Below are 19,983 nucleotides of genomic sequence, written 5' to 3'. Positions count from 1 at the left end.
TTCCAGTCTGGGTACCTATTGACACCCATCTAGGTAACTACAAGCTACCTTTCTGGGTACCTAATGACACCCTTTTGGATTACTACAATACAATTCTGGGCAACTAATGACACCCTTTTGGGTAACTACAAGCTACCATTCTGGGTACCTATTGACACCCATCTACATTGTAGGTAACTACAAGCTACCTTTATGGGTACCTAATGACACCCTTTTGGGTTACTACAATACAATTCTGGGTAACTAATGACACCCTTTTGGGTTACTACAATACAATTCTGGATAACTAATGACACCCTTTTGGGTAACTACAAGCTACCATTATGGGTACCTAATGACACCCCTTTGGCACTACAAGCTTCCAGTCTGGGTACCTATAGACACCCATCTAGGTAACTACAAGATAGCTTTCTGGGTACCATAATGACACCCTTTTGGGTTACTGCAATACCATTCTGGGTACCTAATGCACCCCTTTGGGTAACTACAAGCTACCTTTCTGGAAAACACTCATTTCAGTTTTGAAAAAATGAAGCTTTTAGGTATGTTCCTTTAAACTTGATCTTTGCTTCTGGTCATACAATGGAGTCATGGGATGAGGTAGGTGACAGAAGGTATGTTGGGAAGAGACAAGGGAGGGGAATGACTTTGAGAAGACTGGGTTGATGACATCAATGGATGAGGTAGGAGAAATCTTACCTGTGTCTGTTGCCTCTGGTTTGCACACTAGTAAATAAAATGGATTGCATGTACAATTACCATCAACATTGGATAGATCTCTTAATTAATTTGTATCCGCTGATGATTTTAATAAGAACCAATTAAAAATAGGTTTGAGTGAATTAAATTTATAAATTTCCGAACCATAAATAAATAAATACGAATATCTAATAATCGCTTACCTTAAAGACACACACTTTGTCCAATGTATCCCTTAATTTTTGTGTGTCTACCACATTAAACTTTTAAAAATATATTGAGGATACAACAATTAAATGTACAGCAACAGGAAATAGCGCCCTCTTTTGACAAAGATATGTAAATTCTACAAAACAAAAAGGTTATCAAGAAATGTGTACCATGGCTGAAGTTCATGATTACCCACTTCAAAACATACTTCACAGAGAACTTACAAGTAGCATCGATGAACTATGCTGCACCAGAGGGTTTTAATTGTATAACCTGATGTACAATCTACCGGTATGTCTCAGACATTTAATTAGGAGCTTTTAAGCCTAACAAATCACCTTACACTGTTGTTGGTTTTATTTTATTTCCTGTAATGGAACCAACGATGCCTCACAAGTGACTTAATCACTGTAGCTCGCAAGCGCGCCTGAGGAAGTCTGTAAGCACGGGTGCTTGCTATGTGAATCAGAAACACCAGTGAACACCTTATCTTCATGGTAACCTTTCTGGGTTCTTTTATGTGTACTACCAATCCCAGTACAAGGGACCTATGGCTTTATGTACTATTTGAAGGCCAAAGCAATTATGATCAAGTATCTTGCTCAAGGATACAAGTGCCTTAGACCAGGATTTGAACCCACACTCTGTTTTGAAAACACCAAAGCTTGAGCTCGGTGCTCTTAATCGTTAAGCAACAGCTAACTGTTCATTAGACCCTTTAAACGTCTCTCAGGACAGACTTGTTCATTTAGGCCTTTTGGTTCATAAAGCTTTTAGTTCATTAGGTCTTTAGCTCATTAAGCTTTTAGTTCATTAGGTTTTTAGTTCATTAAAAAGACCTTAGTTCATCAGGTATTTAGTTCATTATGCCCTTAGTTAGTTAGGCCTTTGATTCATTGTGGCTTAAGTTCATTAGGCCAAAGGTAATTTTGCCCTTTAATTGCCATCATGTTACTGAGTTACCGAGATAATTTATCTCAAAATCACGGATTATTTTCATGGAAACATGGAACTCAACGTATTATACCCAGAGCAAACTCAGCATCTCTGACCAGCATAAATAGACTGACATTAACAACAAATTGATGATGTTGTTATCCTTCAATAAACTGTACTGTCGTCTACTAAATCACAATTTCTTGATTTATGCAATTCATAATCATAGACGTTACCCAACGGTTGTATGAGAGAAATTGCCTGTTACCAACTTGGTTTTATAGCTAATTGTTGGAGTTTGCTAAGTTCCCTTGAAGTGAAGATCATCTTAACAAACAGATAAGAGTACTTACTTATTGGTGGTGGGACTCTGTACTGGCTTTAAGTGTGGTTTCCACGTTGCCATGGAACATGAGTTGGGATCTGCTGCATAACATCGCCACAGGCACTGCATAGAAAGGGTTGTACAACCATTGAGAATGTATCATAGTGTTCTGCATATAAGACACAGCGTTCAAGATGCAGTGCTCCCAAATCAGCAAAAAAGGTTATAAGTGATAAGGCTTAACGCCATACTTTATCAGAGGCAGTGACTTACATGTACGTACAGAGGCTTGCTGGCTGGTAGAGCACAATGCACTTACTTCCCAAATTGTTCAAAGCAATTAGGGTTAAGAGCCTTGCTCAAGGGCGCAGGTGTCAACAGGATTCGAACCAACACTCTCCTGCTCGCAACATCAAGCTTGAGTCCGGTAATTATACAAAGTTCTTACAAAGCGCACATATCTAAGACACTAGATCAAGGCGCTAAACAAATAAAGAATAAAAAATGAACAAATTAATGAGCTCTGAAAAGTTCAGTCTTCAACAGTTTTAAGAATTTATAAGGCTTTTTGGGTTAAAGAAAGGTTTGCTTGTACCTGTATAAGCATGGCAGCTGGATGCCGCCTCCTGGCAAAGTGTTTCTGCCTCTGTTGCTGCTGGACTTGGAGAGCAAAACCTGAACCTAGAATACCCTGCAAACAGAAACATTTGGAAAATAAGAAACACAAAATTTTAGAAATATCAGAGCCAAATTTCATAAAGCTGCTTAACAGCTTTGTGCTTATACTGTACCAGTTTCAATTCAAAAGGCTGCAAACCGTAAACTCATGAACCTTCCAGTGCTTACTGTATGAAAAGCAATGACGTAACAATGCAACTATCCATGTTGAACAGAAAGTTTTTTGTGTGCAAAGTACATGCATTGTAAGAATTGTTTTAAATGGTGGAAAATCAATCCCAATAAGTTACTTAAAAGGTCAAATTAAACTTAAAGTTTAATTTCAAGTCTTAATTAAAAACAAAAACAAAAACTTACCGCTGGAAGTGCGAAAAATGACACGCCAAAAACGGCTAAAATTGCAGCAGACAGTTTCCCTGCCCAACTCTCTGGTGTCTTATCACCATAGCCTACTGTTGTTAAGGTTACCTAGGAAATAAACAAAAAGAAATTCTGTCAAACACATGCAGCTCTGTGTTGAAGTCACTGTGTGGACATTCTTTTGTTCTGAACACTTCAGGAAAATCTTATTCTTCAACAAGTCCACATAGTGTTTCAAGTCACTACATTATGTGGAGCTCTTTTGTTATCAGGTCCACCCTACCTATACTGTTAAAACACTAACCATCTTATGATTGACATTAAAGGGTATGCTTTTTCTAAACAATTACTCTTCAACATACACAAACATTAATAAGAAACACAATGCTTTAGGTCTACTATTACAAGGTATAGTTTATCGAAGACTATGATGGAAATGAATGTATTTGTAAATAACAAAAAACAAAAATGAATATACCTTTAAATTCATTGGACATGATTACTCTTCAACATACACAAACATTATTAAGAAACACAATGCTTTAGGTCTACTATTACAAGGTATAGTTTATCGAAGACTATGATGGAAATGAATGTACATGTATTTGTAAATAACAAAAAACAATAATGAATATACCTTTAAATTCATTGGACATGATTACTCTTCAACATACACAAACATTATTAAGAAACACAATGCTTTAGGTCTACTATTACAAGGTATAGTTTATCGAAGACTATGATGGAAATGAATGTATTTGTAAATAACAAAAAACAAAAATGAATATACCTTTAAATTCATTGGACATGATTACTCTTCAACATACACAAACATTATTAAGAAACACAATGCTTTAGGTCTACTATTACAAGGTATAGTTTATCGAAGACTATGATGGAAATGAATGTATTTGTAAATAACAAAAAACACAAATGAATATACCTTTAAATTCATTGGACATGATTACTCTTCAACATACACAAACATTATTAAGAAACACAATGCTTTAGGTCTACTATTACAAGGTATAGTTTATCAAAGACTATGATGGAAATGAATGTATTTGTAAATAACAAAAAACAATAATGAATATACCTTTAAATTCATTGGACATGATTACTCTTCAACATACACAAACATTATTAAGAAACACAATGCTTTAGGTCTACTATTACAAGGTATAGTTTATCGAAGACTATGATGGAAATGAATGTATTTGTAAATAACAAAAAACAATAATGAATATACCTTTAAATTCATTGGACATTACAACCACAACAATTGGAGAGAAACACAACAACAAACTCAAAACTCAAAAAACAACATTCCTTTAAAAAAAGTATCTCAAGTTGTTTTCTCCAGTAAACAGGTCCATTAAAAGCTGTTAAGAACAGTCATTTAGAAGATTGCAACCAAGAAAGTACACTTAAAAATAGGTCAACAAAGACATTTGGGAAGGAGAAAACATCCCCAGCGAATGTCTGCTGTAAAGCCTTGAGGTCATATCAGTAAACAGACTGGAAATGGAATGGATTACGAACGAATAAGTTCGTTTGAGGAGCGCTAAACAAAAACAAAAAACAAGGGCAAAATATGTAATTGGGCCGTTTGAGATATATCAGTTTCTACCGCCTGGATCAGAGGAGTGGAGTCGATTCTGCACGCGTCAGTTGGCAAGCGTGTTTACGCAACTCCACACCAGAAAAGCTGTTTGTTAAATTGAACATCGCCCATTCAAACTGGTCCTTCACACTTAACAAATATTGAGGGTTTTCTTCTTCTTTCTTTCTTGTTTCGATATAATTCTTAACACCCTTAAAGTAAATTATTTAACATGCATGAAACCATGACCTTGTAGTGTGTTCAATCTGGGACTAGGAATAAGAGACGATGCAAGAGTCTGCTGAAGATGTTATAGAGCATCTTAGCTGACCTACAAAGCAAACCTACAAGTGTTTTTATATATTGTTGGTTAAAGCGTTTTGGTACCTTTGTAGATCAATTTTTTTGCCATGACATGAATCCTTACTCATTTTATGTAAATTACCTCTAGAAATGTTCAGCTTCATTCGTTTTTGAGAAGAAAAAAATGAAAATCACAGAGCAATGTTTTTAGGAGAGTCGCGTAAATCCGTTGTACATGCTAACATTAATTTCATGACATTGTTTTACTAATTTCTCAAAAATCATAGCAACTCAGGAAGTAACATTTGATGGGAAGCTTTCTACAATCATTATCTTTAAATTGTGCAAGTTTAATGTAAATCGTAAACATGTATGTTTTGTGTGGTAAATCCTTTTAAACTCTTCATTGTTTCTGTCTGGGAAATTCTGGCAGACCAGAGAAAGTAATTTTGAATCTCCACAACAGTATTAAAGACATTGGACACTATTGGTAATTGTCAAAGACCAGTCTTCTCACTTTGTGTATCTCAACATAATATTGGTGTATCTCAACATAACATGCACAAAATAACAAACCTGTGAAAATTTTAACTCAATTGGTCGTTGAAGTTGCGAGATAATAATGAAAGAAAAAACACCCTCGTCACACAAAGTTGTGTGGTTTCAGATGCTTGATTTCAGGGTTTCTAAATCTAATTGAGATCTCGAAATCAAATTAAAATTTTGTAGTGGAAAATTACTTTGTTCTCGAAAACTACGTTACTTCAGAGGGAGCCGTTTGTCACAATGTTTTATACTATCAACAGCTCTCTGTTGCTTGTTACCCAGTAAGTTTTTATGCTAACAACTATTTTTGAGTAATTACCAAAGGTGTCCAGTGCCTTTAAAACAATCTGAAATGTGCTCATGATTTGCAAAATAAAATGTTGTATAAGATTGGGTCAAGGGAGTGTACTTGGCTTGATTTTATTTTTTTCTGGGAATTTTATTGGTTCTATTAGCCCAGCAATTAGTATTTTTTATTACCACAAATAATCTTCCAAGCAATGTCTTGTGTCCCTGCAATAAATCATAAAATGTGACTCGTCTTTTTGGATATAGATTGATCTAAAAAAAAAAGTGTTGTCTTTGCTTCAAATTAATTTCATGTTTTCTCCCTTTTTTGAATAATCAGTGACTTCAAAATACATCAAGAGTATCCAATTCCATCAGCAGCAACTGTGATTCGTCTTATTGCCCTGATTTCAGACACGCACTTTGTTTTTAAATGACAAAAGGACAATGCCACAAAACTCTCCGCCACCAAAATACCTATGACTAATCACTCTGTCATATACAAAGAAGCCACAGGCTGTGAATCTTGCGAGTTGCGTTGCCATGGTGACTGTTGCTAGGATAACCCGATGGAGGCAACGGACGTGGACAGACAGCGAATGGTAAGCCTTTTAGGCTAGAAAAACAACTCCTGAATTATTGAAACGTCAGAAAGCTTCAGTTTTTTATGACTATCGAAACTGTCATACAACAGACCGAGGCAACAGTTGGCATGGTGACATGCCTCAGTAAGATTTAAGACCCGGGCCCTTTTTTATTACATGCTTCTTAGCAATATTGGTCTGGACTCTTTAGGCTAGACTTTTTAATAATTGTTGACAAACTACAAGTTTGATATTGATGCTGTAAATGTAACACCTTTAAAATCTTGTGCCACACAGTGAAATGAGCAGCACATTATACAGAACTATGCTTTTATCTTAGTTTGAGTGCAAACCTTAGATAATTACTCAAAACAAATTAATGACCATCAAAACCTACTTGGTTTAAGAAGCACAGCGGCTCTTGATAATGTAACATTTTGATAAACAAATCCCTTCCAAGGAATGTGTATTTAGAGAGAGGAGTTCAAAAACATTTCAATTTCAGCAGAAACACTTTCTCAGATTGTGTATTTTTCCATTTAGATTTGTCTTCCTGTGTTGACATAAAATCTCCAGATAATCAATTGGTTCCTAAAATAATTAGTATACTATGCCTTCAAGGGAGTTTTGTCGTTTTCTTTTGCATATTATCGTTTAGTGCCATGAGCATCAATGCGTGACCGGAATTGTGGCTACATAAGAAGCCACTAGCTTGCAAGAGTATGATTTAAACTGTGTGGGAGACAAGTCAATAAATTGGAACTGTGTTGTGTACACAACTTGCAGATGATGCTAAAAAACGCAGTGGCAGTACTGAAGCACATCAAAACAGACAAGAAATCGTATTTTTACACACAAAATATTGTTTCCCTATTTAAAAAGAAACAACAATGGAAACTGAATGGGGTCAATTTAGCTTTAGAGAAACTTTGGAGAAAAAAGAAACCACTTAACCAAAGAGCCTCACAAAGCATGTTTCTGCCCAAAAGGGCAGAGGTAATTAGTCAATCGGCAATACATTTCTTCTCTCCGAGAGATTCCTTTACTGGGTCTCTGAAGATAACAAGCCCCCCCCCCCAAAAAAAAAAACCAAATTACTTAAACTGCACCATCGATTCCATTTGAAGCTCTATGCAATTACTCACCAAATGAAACGTCTCTAAATTTCTTCAGGAGAAAAAAAAGAAACAAACTCTCTGCATCCTTGCTGTGTTTGTAAAAAAAGAAACAAACTCTCTGCATCCTTTCTGTGTTTGTAAAAAAAGAAACAAACTCTCTGCATCCTTGCTGTGTTTGTATTTGTTCTCAATTGAGAGTAGTTGTTCCCCTTGGTCGTAAACATTTAATTCAATTTCTTGTTTTTTCCTTAATGTTTGAAACCAGGGCAAACGGAAGACGGTTCATAAGTGCAAATCTGACAACAGCGTTCGGGGATTGTGTGAACTGTTGCTATTTATATGGAAGTTGGCAGTGAAGATCAAGATTTTGATTATTGAGCAGTGTGTAGGGTACAGAGGCGACAATAAGAATACATAAATAGAATCTTCTAAGGTAGAACATCCCAAGAAACAAACTTGTTTTGTATTTGTACCGAGCCTCTTGCATTTGATTCTTACAAACAAGTGTTTTATTATATATATTCTAATATTTTGGTAAAACAGTCATCTTACATCTATCTATCTAAATCTCCATGGCTATGTGCTGGTATCTATAATTCAATCAGGAGGAAAAACTTTCTATATAAAAAATTCCTTAAAAACACAACTCTGCAAAATAAATCAACTTATACTCTGTATAAAAACAAATTAAATTCTTTAATTAGAACATCTAAAAAGAGGTATTTTAGTTCTCAATTCGAAACTAGAAAGGGAAATGTCAAAGGTACTTGGAATGTGATAAATTCGGTTTTAAATAAAGGAAAACACAAGCCAAACCCTTCCTGCATTATTCAAGATGGTGTGACAATTGAAGGTGACAAAGAAATTAGCGATGCATTCAATGATTATTTTGTTAGTGTCGGTGCTAAGCTTGCCAGTAAGCTCCCACCATGTAACACTGCATTTGAGTCATTTCTTGATGGTAAATGTCACAATTCTCTTTTTCTTAGCCCAATTACACAAGAAGAAATCATCGACATTCTTAGCAATCTTCCTTCTGGTAAAGCCACAGGCTGCGACTCACTAAGCCCTATTGTTATCAAACAAGCAAGGTATTCCTTGGCAAAACCTCTTGCTGAGATCTTTAACATGTCTTTAACTCATGGAATATTTCCTGATGGTCTTAAAATAGCTCAAGTTACTCCAATTCATAAAGGTGGTGATAGGAATGTTATCGGGAACTATCGGCCCATATCAGTTCTATCGACATTCTCGAAGACCTTTGAAAAACTAATGTATGCAAGACTAATAGGCTTTATATCTAAGCATAACCTTCTCTCTGAATCTCAATTTGGTTTTAGAAAAAAATCGCTCTACAGAGTTAGCAACATCCTTTTTAACAAACAAACTGCTCGAAGGCATTGAGGACGGAAACATTTCTATTGGCATATTTCTGGACCTTTCTAAGGCTTTTGACACGGTTAACCATAACCTTTTGATACATAAATTAGAGCACTGTGGAGTCCGTGGTATAGCTCTGGAGTGGTTTAAAAGTTATTTATCAAATAGGAAACAATCAGTCTCATATAACTCTGCTACTTCATTAGAGAAACCTATTACATGTGGAGTGCCTCAAGGCTCTGTTTTAGGACCTTTGTTGTTTATTATCTATGTCAACAACATATGCAACACCTCTGACATTATATCATTTTGTCTTTTTGCTGATGATACAAGTTTAGTTTACAGCCACAAAAATGTTAACGTAGCTGCCAATAATTTAAATATTGAGCTTGTAAAAATAAGTACTTGGCTTAAAGCTAATAAGTTATGTATTAATTTGTTTAAATGTAATTATATAATATTCTGTACAGCACAGAAAAGATATAATCAGTCTGTTCCTCTAGTTTTGGACGGTGTGGGGCTTAACAAATTGGAACACACTAAATTTCTTGGTTTAGAAATTGATGAACATTTATCCTGGAGAAATCATATTAGTGAAGTTACTAGTAAAATAGCTAAAAATATTGGTATAATTAATCGTCTAAGGAAATTCGTACCCGGTTATATTTTACTAACACTTTATAACTCTTTAGTTCTGCCGTATCTAGATTACTCAATTCTTACATGGGGTGGTTCCTTGTCACAATGCAATAAACTTCTTACATTGCAAAAGAGAGCTGTTCGCATAATTTCCAATGCTGGTTTTCGCGAACACACAGCTCCATTATTTTCAATCTTAAAATACTACAAATCATCGACCTTTATCATCTTAATTTGGGTAAAGTTATGTATAAATTTATGACTAACGCACAAGCTGTTTTAGTTCATTTTTCACTTTAACTTCAAAAGTCCATTCATATAATACTTGAAGTACTGCAAAGACAAATTTGTTTGTTTCCCGCCAAAGAACATCATTATACCAAAAGAGTTTTGTTCAGCGTGGAGTTGGGTTCTGGAATGGTCTGAGTAACTCAATTAAAAAATCAATTACTCTACCTGTCTTTACAAGAAATTTGAAAAGCAACTACTTGATGGATATTCATAGATTATGACTGTTTCTGCATTGCCTAGGTTATGTTATCTTTCAACACACCTTACATTAGCCGTTGTTGTGTTTGTCTGTCAAGTCTATTGTCTGTACAATATGTGCTGGTGCTGTTATTTTTGTGTTCGTCTGTCCATGGGTTAAGGAACAAAAGCCACGGCTTCACCTGAACCTTATTGTTGTCCAACCGCTTATTACATATAAAATTGCTGTTAATCTATTATTTATATTGCGTATACATTGTAATAGCCTACTTTATAATAAACATGTTATTGTATAACTGAATGTAATGTTAATCTATGTATTGTAAGATGAATGGGCAATGATGAAATAAATGTTAATTAATAATATCTGGCAGCTGCCATTGTTTTATTTTTGTCCTGCCCAAGACATTGTCTGTCATAGGGAAAAGCATCAAAGCATGCTTCACTTTGTTCCTACATGTTGGCTATGGTTGTGTAATGCTGTATAATTTAAGGATTCTTAATATTTTCGTAGAGTTGTGTATTTGTTGCTTTGTTTATTATGTGACATTAATGATTTACACCTACAATCTACATCATAATATACTTGTAAATAACCTGTACTTGTCTTTATAACTGTTGGACAGATATCATGAAATATTATTGAATTGAATTGAGACACAAATCGAAACAATGAGATAAGAAGGTGATGAAACAAGTACTGTGTCAACTTTTTTATGGTCAAAGATATTTTTCTTACCCTGCTCCATTTCTTTGGAATAGTCTTCCTGTGCATATTCACCAAGCTAGTTCATTACACTGTTACAAGTCTCTTTGAAAAAACTAATACTTGAAGCTGCTTATTTGTAATCTGCTTACTTGTATTGTATCTTTCACTCATTTTATATTTGATTTTTAACTTTATGCGCTTATAGAGGCTTTTGCATTAGGTGCTTTACAACTGGCTTCATTATTATTATCATTATTATTATAATGTAAACATTGGTACAACATTTCCAATATGGCAGACTCAAACGCAATATTGCAAGTTTAATACCTTAAAGTTGAATAACTTAAAGGCCAATAACTGCAATAATGCATTCACGCTTCAAAGTGCTTCAGGGCATAATATTATGGAGCTGTTTAAATTAAGTACAAATTTACTCACGGTAAGAAAACTCCAAACCTAAGTACTATGCAATTTACATTACTAGAGACTGGTGCGACACTGGCCTTCGCTTGGCTAATAAGCTATATTACTAAAACAAGAAGCTAGATATTTCAAATTGACAAAGAACATCGGAGTTGCAAGAAAATAATGAAAAAAATTGAGTGCTTTCAGATGCCTGACTAAGATTATAATTTGTTACCTCTTTCTCAAAAAATACACTACTTCAACGGGTGCATTGCTAAAAATGTTTTCAATAAAAAAAATAACCTGCCTGTTGCTCAATACATTTCTGTTAAAGGGATGGATATATATATGTTTGGTAATTAATCCAAACATTGTTGACATCAAAACTTACAAGGTGAGAAGCACTGCAGATGTTGATAAGGTATAACATTTCAAGAAGCAATTACATAACACACATGTGAGATATAAGATATGAGAAGGCTAAACTGACAAAATCACACTCGATGACAGTTACATGGTGAATGTGGGTTTGGGGGGGGGGAGAGAACATTGACTTACCACGCCATACCAAAGAGCATCAGGTAGCGTCTCATAATCTTTGGGGTTAATATCATGCTCCATTGTATATACCAGGAATGAGATTGATATCAACGCTAAGAAACCTATGTACCACGTCGTTAGAAGCTCCTATAGACATAAAAACAAAGATTCATACAACAAATCCGGTTAATGAGAAGAAAATAAATGGGCTGATCAAAGAAAAAGTGACTAGAGTGGGAATTGAACCTGCAACCTCCGGCTTAATGTGCCTGTGTGGCAAGACATTCTGTCCCATCATATAGCGAACTGTGTACAAACTAGAACTGATAGCGCCATCTTTTGATTCATCCTCTCCCGCCCAGGTTAATTTTCCCAGACCTGCCAACCTTGTAATTGTTTTTTGAGTACCACATTAGCGCAGCAGCATTTCCCATATGGCAGACAAAATCAGGGACAGTTGGTGGTTCTGCTCTACCAACTGAACTATCTAGCAGGTCTCCCTAATGCACTTCTATAGTGGGCAAGTTCCTTTAGCTTACCCAGGTCAGATGAGCTCAGATGAGATTATGCTGAATCACTAAACAATTGAGGCTTTTAAAGGAAGTTTGTCATCATGAGGTCATGCACCCAGGACAGACCCAGGATGAACAACAAGCAGGTTACTTGAATCTGAGCGTATTTTTTTTTTTTATGCAAGTCGCCAGACACACAAGGCCTGAAGGCCACTTCAAGGTGTGGGCTACAATTATTTTATTCCAGAGGCCGTTGCCACCTACTCCTAGGGGATTGACACAGGGTTACCCCCTTTGGATGTAGGCTTGGGTATCATCGCCTGGCCGGTAGAGCAGAAAGCACTACCTCTAATTGATTGTCTACTTACAACGTTGTGTCCCCCCCCCCCCAACCTATTGGCCTATATTGGCCTTTTTCATATTGCAACTGCACGACACGATCAATCTCTTCAAAAGATCCCTTGCACTGGCCGCCATCTTTAATGCATGCGTGAAAGGCTAACATTGGCTGAGTGTCGTGCGCAGAGCAGACACATGTGCACTTTTTCTTTTTTTCACATCAAAGATGTGCAATCCATCTATTAAACCCAAAGCAACGTATTATTTCAAAATTTACCTGTCTATGTGCCCAGACGACTGAACCAAGTAGTTTCCACGTGCTGCCCCGTCTGTCCACTCGTACCATTCGCAGAATTTGAAGGAAGCGTAGTCCCCGGAATGCTGGTTCCATGAATTTTGCATTTCGTGTGCCGACAGCAAAAATCAGCACCGATGCTAAAACAACCACAATATCTACCAAGAAATGAGATATATTTCAACCCTTATAATCACTATGAGCATCTTTACCCTGAAAAACCATTCTCACCGTGAAATAATTCAGTTTACAGCAATTTCAGGACAACACAAGGCCGCAATGAAAAGACCCTTAAATATTCTTTAGATTTTTGAACAACGAAAACACCATGAAAATGCAGTGAACTTATCTAGAAATAAAACACAAGGCCAGACAATCCTATAATGTGTGCCCAAGCTCAAGATGAAAACCAGAGAGGGACGGATGCATTTTGCTGGCCACTGCTCAAGGAGAAAGGACTGGCAATAGGCCTGGGCGACTAGAGAAATTTACTACTCGACTAGTCCCACCTCAAATAGTTGCAACTTTTAAAATATTTTATTCCCAAGATGCAGTTACAATCAAGGGGTTATGATTGAGCAATGCATTCTGGGAAAGAAAGAAAAATGGCGCGACGAAATCATACACCACTGAGATGGGTTCAAGACCTACACTTTCCTACATGCCCTCTTTTGACTGAATTTAACACTCCTCACCATGTTAGTATTGCATATACATGACCATTGATCTCCTCTCTACCAGTCCAAATGGATAAACTGTCCCAGATATTATTTGAATGTCAATTAAAACTAGCCTAAAATGCTTTTTATACAGACTCCACACCTTTTTTTTCTGAAATGCAAGTTCTTTTCTAGAGGTTAGCCAATACTATAATTTAATATTATACATTTAATTCAATAAGCAGTTCATAACACATTTCGTTAAATCATTAGTTCAGATACTCTTTAATTGAAGGTCTGGTTTCCTTCCAGCAAGTATAAATGTGGACAATTACTTACAGGCACTTAGGGTAAGAGATAAAAATGCCATATCTACCAATCTCAACCATCGCATTTCATTGGGGAAAATGAGGTAGATACTTAGGGAAAACTATTTCTTTAGGGAAAGCGTCGTCAAAATAAAAGAGAAGAAAAGGGGAAAAAAAAAAAAAACGGAGACGCAAAAACGAAGCAGCCTGGGATAAGAGATATCAAATCCATATCTACCTATCTCGACTACCGCATTTCATTGGGGGAAATGAGGTACATAGATAGGGAAAAGTATTTCTTAAGGGAAATCTTCAAATAAAAAAAAACAAAGAGAGAAGAACAAAATCGAAAAGCAGAAAGCTAAAAACGAAGCAGCTTCTGGAAAAGCTATTTCTTAAGGGAATGCATTGACTAAAAAATAGAAAGAGAAAAAAAACGAAGAAAAAAAGCGGAGAGCCAAAAACGAAGCAGCCTGGGATAAGAGATAAAAATGCCATCTACCTATCTTGACCACCGCATTTCATTGGGGGAAATGAGCTAGATACTCAGGCAAAGCTATTTCTTAAGGAATAGAAGAAAAAAAAATAGAAAGAGAGAAAGCAAAAACAAAATGGAAAAGCGGAGAGCTAAAAACGAAGCAGCCTGGGATAAGGAGGTTATATGGTTCAGTGTACCTGAGTGGATCACTCCATGGCACTGAACCCTGGGGGAGACTAGCAACTCAATCACGCATGCTAGAGATGCAATCGGCCATCGGGAAAAAACAAGACGACTTTAACTTCGTTATACGAGAAAGAGATAGGCGAAGGAGGAGAACGAGAGAGAGAGAGAGAGAGAAGGGAAGAAGAAATCGCTGGGTGACAGTATACTCTGTGATGGCATCGTGGCCTGAGGGGGTGGAACTGAATCTCCAGCATATAAACCTGAGATGTCATTTACCTAATCGATGTCATACCTAATATGTTAGCAGTGAAGCCCTGTGTTTACGTAAGGGGTTGAAGAACACCTGTATTGAGGAAAAATGAGTAGCAACTTGCTAAAGAAATGCAAGGGGTTGCTTGTCAGTTTTTCTGGACGGAGTAACTGAGAATTCCTAGGAGAATCGATAGGATTTGTGAAGTAGGGGGATCCATGATTGGACACATCTAGAATTTCATCCCCTAAATGTAGGAGAAGAGGGAAGATTGGGGTAAACCCAATGAAACTTATTACGCACCATGGATGTACTGCCTCCATTCACACACGAGAGTATAGCCCAAACCTGAAAAGTCTGTGGGTACAAATTCTGAGGTGTGTTGAAATGATGGCTTTTCCACCCTTTGATAACCCCTACAGTTATAGATTCCAGGGAGCTTTTGGGAAAACTGTCTACTGCACTAGATAAGTAGAATAAAGAGTAGGATTTCTTTTTACATTTGAAAAAATGACGGCTGATTTTCTTCACCAGGCCAGTATATAAAAGCCCTGTTTTTGGGAGAACTTTTCCCACTGTTTTCACACTGTACATGTAGTCTTGGTGCAAGATGTTCTTGTTGAGTTTGTCAAACTCTATACCCAACATAACACACGCAGCAACTATTCGGCCGATGGAGGTAATTTCTGTAAGCCGCGATCCCGCAAGCAAGAGTGTGGTGTGGTGGGGTGATCTGGAAGTTTTCCAACAGCGCGAGAAGTGGAGCGGGGGATCGCGATAGTTGAGTCATCTTGAATAACAACGTCTTGTACCAAGACTATCCCCAATAGAGTTAAGACCTTCCCACCAAAATAGAAAGTTCCAAACAACGAAACTTGAGGAATGAGACGCAGATCTTCAGACGTCTAAGGCAGACTGTTTGGTTAGACTAATGGGTTTGGGGCAGCGGTTGAGACACAAAGGTCTTTTACTGGGGAGACAGGTGGAAGAGGGGAAAATGTGCGCATGAAAACATTTCTGATTGAGCATCAGCTGGTGATGTTTTGCTCTGATGGAGGCACAGTAAAGGGACACATTAAAGAGATGCAATAACATTACTTAAAGGCACTGGGGTCGTAGGACTATTCCTACGAGATAATACAAACTAAAAAAGGCTAGTCCTCAGTTAGGACAAGCAACTCGTTAAGACTAGTCTTAAAGGAACACGTTGCCTTGGATCGGACGAGTTGGTCTTTAAAAAGTGTTTGAAACCGTTTGTTATAAAATGCATATGGTTAGAATATGCATGTAGAATATAATGATCCACACAAGTATCACTCGAAATTGCGTGGTTTTCCTTTTACCTCGTCGACCATAACTCGGTCGGCCATTTATGGGAGTCAAATTTTTGACTCCCATAAATGGCCGACCGTGTTAGTTCGTAAAGTAAAAGGAAAACCACGCAATTTCGAGGCTTATGTGTGTAGATCATTGTATTCTACTTTTAAAACATCTTTCTAACCATATGCATTTTATAACAAACGGTTACTAACGCTTTTCAAAGACCAACTCGACCAAGGCAACGTGTTCCTTTAACTCTTGGTGAAATCCTCCCTTGGACACCTTTGGTACTGTCAAAGACCAGTATCACTTGGTGTGTCCAAAGTCATCGAAGTTGCACAAGAATAATGAAAGAAAAAAACAACCTTGATGCACACTTTTTTTGTGCTAAAATATTTGAGTCAGAAATTACCTCTTACTCAAAAACTACATAACTTCAGAGGGAGCTTTCGTTACCAAGTTTTTGTGGCAACAACAATTATTGTGAGTAATTACCAATAGTGACAATAATAGTGACAATAAGTAACAGAAGGTTGTAATTAAGCCACAAAATGGTTCCCTAACAAAATAATATGGCAATAGAGTTACTTTAGTAAATACCACAGACAAAATTGGCTGGTACCCATGGTCTGCCACCTTGCTAAACTTCGAAGAAGAATTTGACGTCCTGTGAACAGATCTTGAGAGATTGTTGATCTTTTCTCAGCTGAAACTCTCACAAACTATCTTTTATTGTATTGCTCTTTATAATCTTGTCTATAAATCAGCATAAAGCTGATGAAAAAAAGTGTCGTGGCCGAGCGGTTAAAGGCACCGAATTCAAACTCTGGTGTTTCTGATCAGCAGAGTGTGGGTTCGAATCCCCAGCCGTGACACTTGTGTCCTAAAGCAAGACACTTAACCATTGCTTCGTCCTACGGATGGGACGTAAAGCCGTTGGTCCCATGTGTTGTGTAATGCATGTAAAAGAACCAAGTACACTTATTGAAAAGAGAAGGGATTGGCCACAGTGGCTGTGGCTGCTTTATGCGCCGTAGCAACTTGTACACCCTTGAAAGGTGCTACATAATTGGGTCTCAGAGTTCATCACTGCAATATCTTTCTGGAAGTTTAAATATTTTCAGCGCCTTGAGTACCTTGTTTGGTAGATACGTGCGCTATATAAGACTTTGATATTATTAAAAACAATCTATGACCCCTACCTTTAAAGCGATTCTCCTCATAAAATCTTAATTATTATTGCATTCAACTGTCACACAGCTATTGACAGTGGCCCAGCAGTAGACAAATGCCAAAGCTATCATGCTAAATTGGCTCAGAGAGACAAGACTTGGTAAATGGACTTGACGGACCAAACAATAATGGCTTGGTTTGCCGTCGCTTTGCGTGCTGGGGCAATAATGGTGTTATTTTTAAGGGGGGCGAGTTAGGACACCTTGCCAGTATTATCGTCTGCAATTATTTAGAAAAACTAGAACATGCGATGAATACTGAATCAAAGCGTTTATAAAATTCAGTGAATTTGATTGTTTTAAAGACGTGGTACAGTTTCCAAAACAAAGAGCACCAATACACAAAATAGTTAGAATAAATAAATAAAAACAAAATTGTGTAAACAAATACATAAACAAAAACAAATAAAAGGAACTAAATCAAAATTACTTTTACTTTACCAAACTACAGTACAGGATTTGTTTTAATGATAAACAAAACCCAATATAAATAAGTTTAATGCCAATCCCAATATCAAATTTTTGCTCAAGTTCCTTATTTTTTTAAAAGCAGTTCTTTACCTTGCAAAGTTTGTGTGTTTGTTTGTGTGGTATATGTCCTTGCTTTTAGCCTATACGATCGCCTTCCACCTCTAAGACCCCCAGTTTGAATCTTGAGAGGGCACTATGTGGTTTGGGTTTTCAGTCCCTACCTGACTACATGGCTTTACTCTGGAATGAATCTTTAGTGTTTTTCTTCCACATCTTATATAACTAAAACTTCTTTCTTTGTTGACTCTCCATTGGGTTATTGGCTACATGTATAGTGATTAATATCACTTTTCTGATAGTCCAATTGGCTTTATACCCAGAATAAATGATATTTGAAGATAATTAGGCCTGAGCAACTAGTGAAATTTACTACTCGAGTAGTAGCGCCTCAAATAGTCACAACTTTGACACTAGTTGCGACTAATTTTAATTCCCAAGATGCATTGCGGCATATAATGTTTGAAAGGACTGAAGGATTGTGTCACTGATGTCTGATTCTATTTCGTAAGTAAATTATGCTGTCATGAATAGTCGTGGGGATAACAAATGGTTCACCAAGCAGTAGTCGCGACTAATTTTGTAGGTCGCGGCAGCATGATTAATCGAGTAGTTGAAAAACGGGACGCGAGACTCGACTAAGCAATCAATAGTCCAACTACGACACTATAGTCGCCCGGGCTTACAGATAATGTTCAACAGAGTATGGGTTCGAGTGCTAGTCGTGACACTTGCGTCCTTTGGATGGGATGTAAAGCCGTTGGTCTCGTGTGTTGTGTAAAAGCACATAAAATAACCCAGTGTACTTTAGGGGTACTAAGGGGTTCACCCCAGTATTCCTGGTTTGATTGGCTGCATATTGTACGATCACAGCATCTTGCAACCATTACCTGGTGCTTTAAAGGAATAGATCGCATACTTAAAAACGTAGCTCCACATACATGTACCTTTCAGGAAAAATACTGTGCGCTTTGATATGCCCCTAAGGGGTGTGATAAAGGTCTATATAAGAATCTTGTACTATTACTCACCTAATATGCAGAGTGGTCTCCTAATAAAGCGAAGTCTACCATAATGACCCTGGTATCTACTTCTGCAGCCTGCTGACCATATTCTTAACGCACATTCTACGGAGAGGATGATTACTATTACTATTTCCTGGAGAAGAAGAAACAAAAATAAACACAAAGATGTTGAGCATTTAAAAACAAAAGGAAATAATTTTCAAAAGTTCTCAAAAGAACATAATCTTCCCAGCAAGATAAGATAGACACATGGTGTTATCGCAAACCAAATACACATTGATACCCCACAATGCAATGCCTCAAATCCTATATATGAATACATAAGGAAATCAAAGTATCAACGAACGAGACAAAGTAAGAGAACAAAATCTGTTGGGAATTTGTCTTTGTCGAAGTCAACAAAGACCTACAGGTTTAACCTGTGAGAGATTCAGGTTAACGACACATATAAACCCCATCTTCTTCTTTTTGTATAGCTGACGCAATTCTAGCCATTGAAGACACTGTTGCCAAGGTTACTGGCAGCTTTTAAATGAAGCACATTTTAACCATTTTCTATATGAGAGAAAAAAACTTGAAAAATCAATAAATATTCTCCAACCATCTAATGAAGCAAAAAGAAAATCAATTATCGGACACAAGATTGCGGGTAAATAGGTCCCTTATCTCCCCAGGATGCCTGTGAAATGAAAAATGTAAACTGAAAGGATTATACGTTTATTGTGGTACGCCCACGACAGATAATTGCTCCTCCCTAAATCTTCCAATTTGATGTTTTTCCATCAGCTTCGTAGAGCTGCTCCTATTTGGTTAGACTGATAGAAGGAAGTTGGTTTAGCCAATTTTTTGGGCCCCATGTCAAACTCTCATTATGGTGGAATTATTGTAGGAGAAAGTCAAGTCACCCCCCCCCCCCCCACCTACGCTTTCTCCAAGAAAAATGACGCACTTTGCTTTTGAGGTTCTTTCTGATTTTCCTGGAAGATTTTTTTACTGGGAGCAAATGAGAAATTAAAGGAAAAGCAGAATGTTGTTCTTT

At 36.9% G+C, this 19,983-nt stretch overlaps 1 protein-coding gene across 5 annotated transcripts in view; it reads right to left on the bottom strand.

The window, feature by feature from the left end:
• The window catches only part of LOC117300815 (potassium voltage-gated channel subfamily KQT member 4-like), a 47,715-nt gene that overhangs the window by 13,197 nt on the left and 14,535 nt on the right, over positions 1-19,983 (bottom strand). For 4 of the 5 annotated variants that reach the window (XM_033784646.1, XM_033784645.1, XM_033784644.1 and 1 more), the window contains exons 2-8: positions 18,951-19,077; positions 12,941-13,116; positions 11,831-11,959; positions 3,206-3,316; positions 2,766-2,861; positions 2,199-2,293; positions 700-726 (exon numbers count right to left, since the gene is read on the bottom strand). In XM_033784646.1, the coding sequence (XP_033640537.1) occupies positions 700-726; positions 2,199-2,293; positions 2,766-2,861; positions 3,206-3,316; positions 11,831-11,959; positions 12,941-13,116; positions 18,951-19,077 (761 nt within the window). The remainder of the gene's footprint in view (positions 1-699; positions 727-2,198; positions 2,294-2,765; positions 2,862-3,205; positions 3,317-11,830; positions 11,960-12,940; positions 13,117-18,950; positions 19,078-19,983) is intronic. The other variant, XM_033784648.1, reaches the window with a different exon arrangement.

The sequence above is a fragment of the Asterias rubens genome, chromosome 16 (genome assembly GCF_902459465.1).
Source record: "Asterias rubens chromosome 16, eAstRub1.3, whole genome shotgun sequence".
NCBI classification, from domain to species: Eukaryota; Metazoa; Echinodermata; class Asteroidea; order Forcipulatida; family Asteriidae; genus Asterias; species Asterias rubens.
The sequence above is the reverse complement of the archived record's forward strand: the minus strand, read 5'-3'. Positions and strand labels throughout refer to the sequence as shown.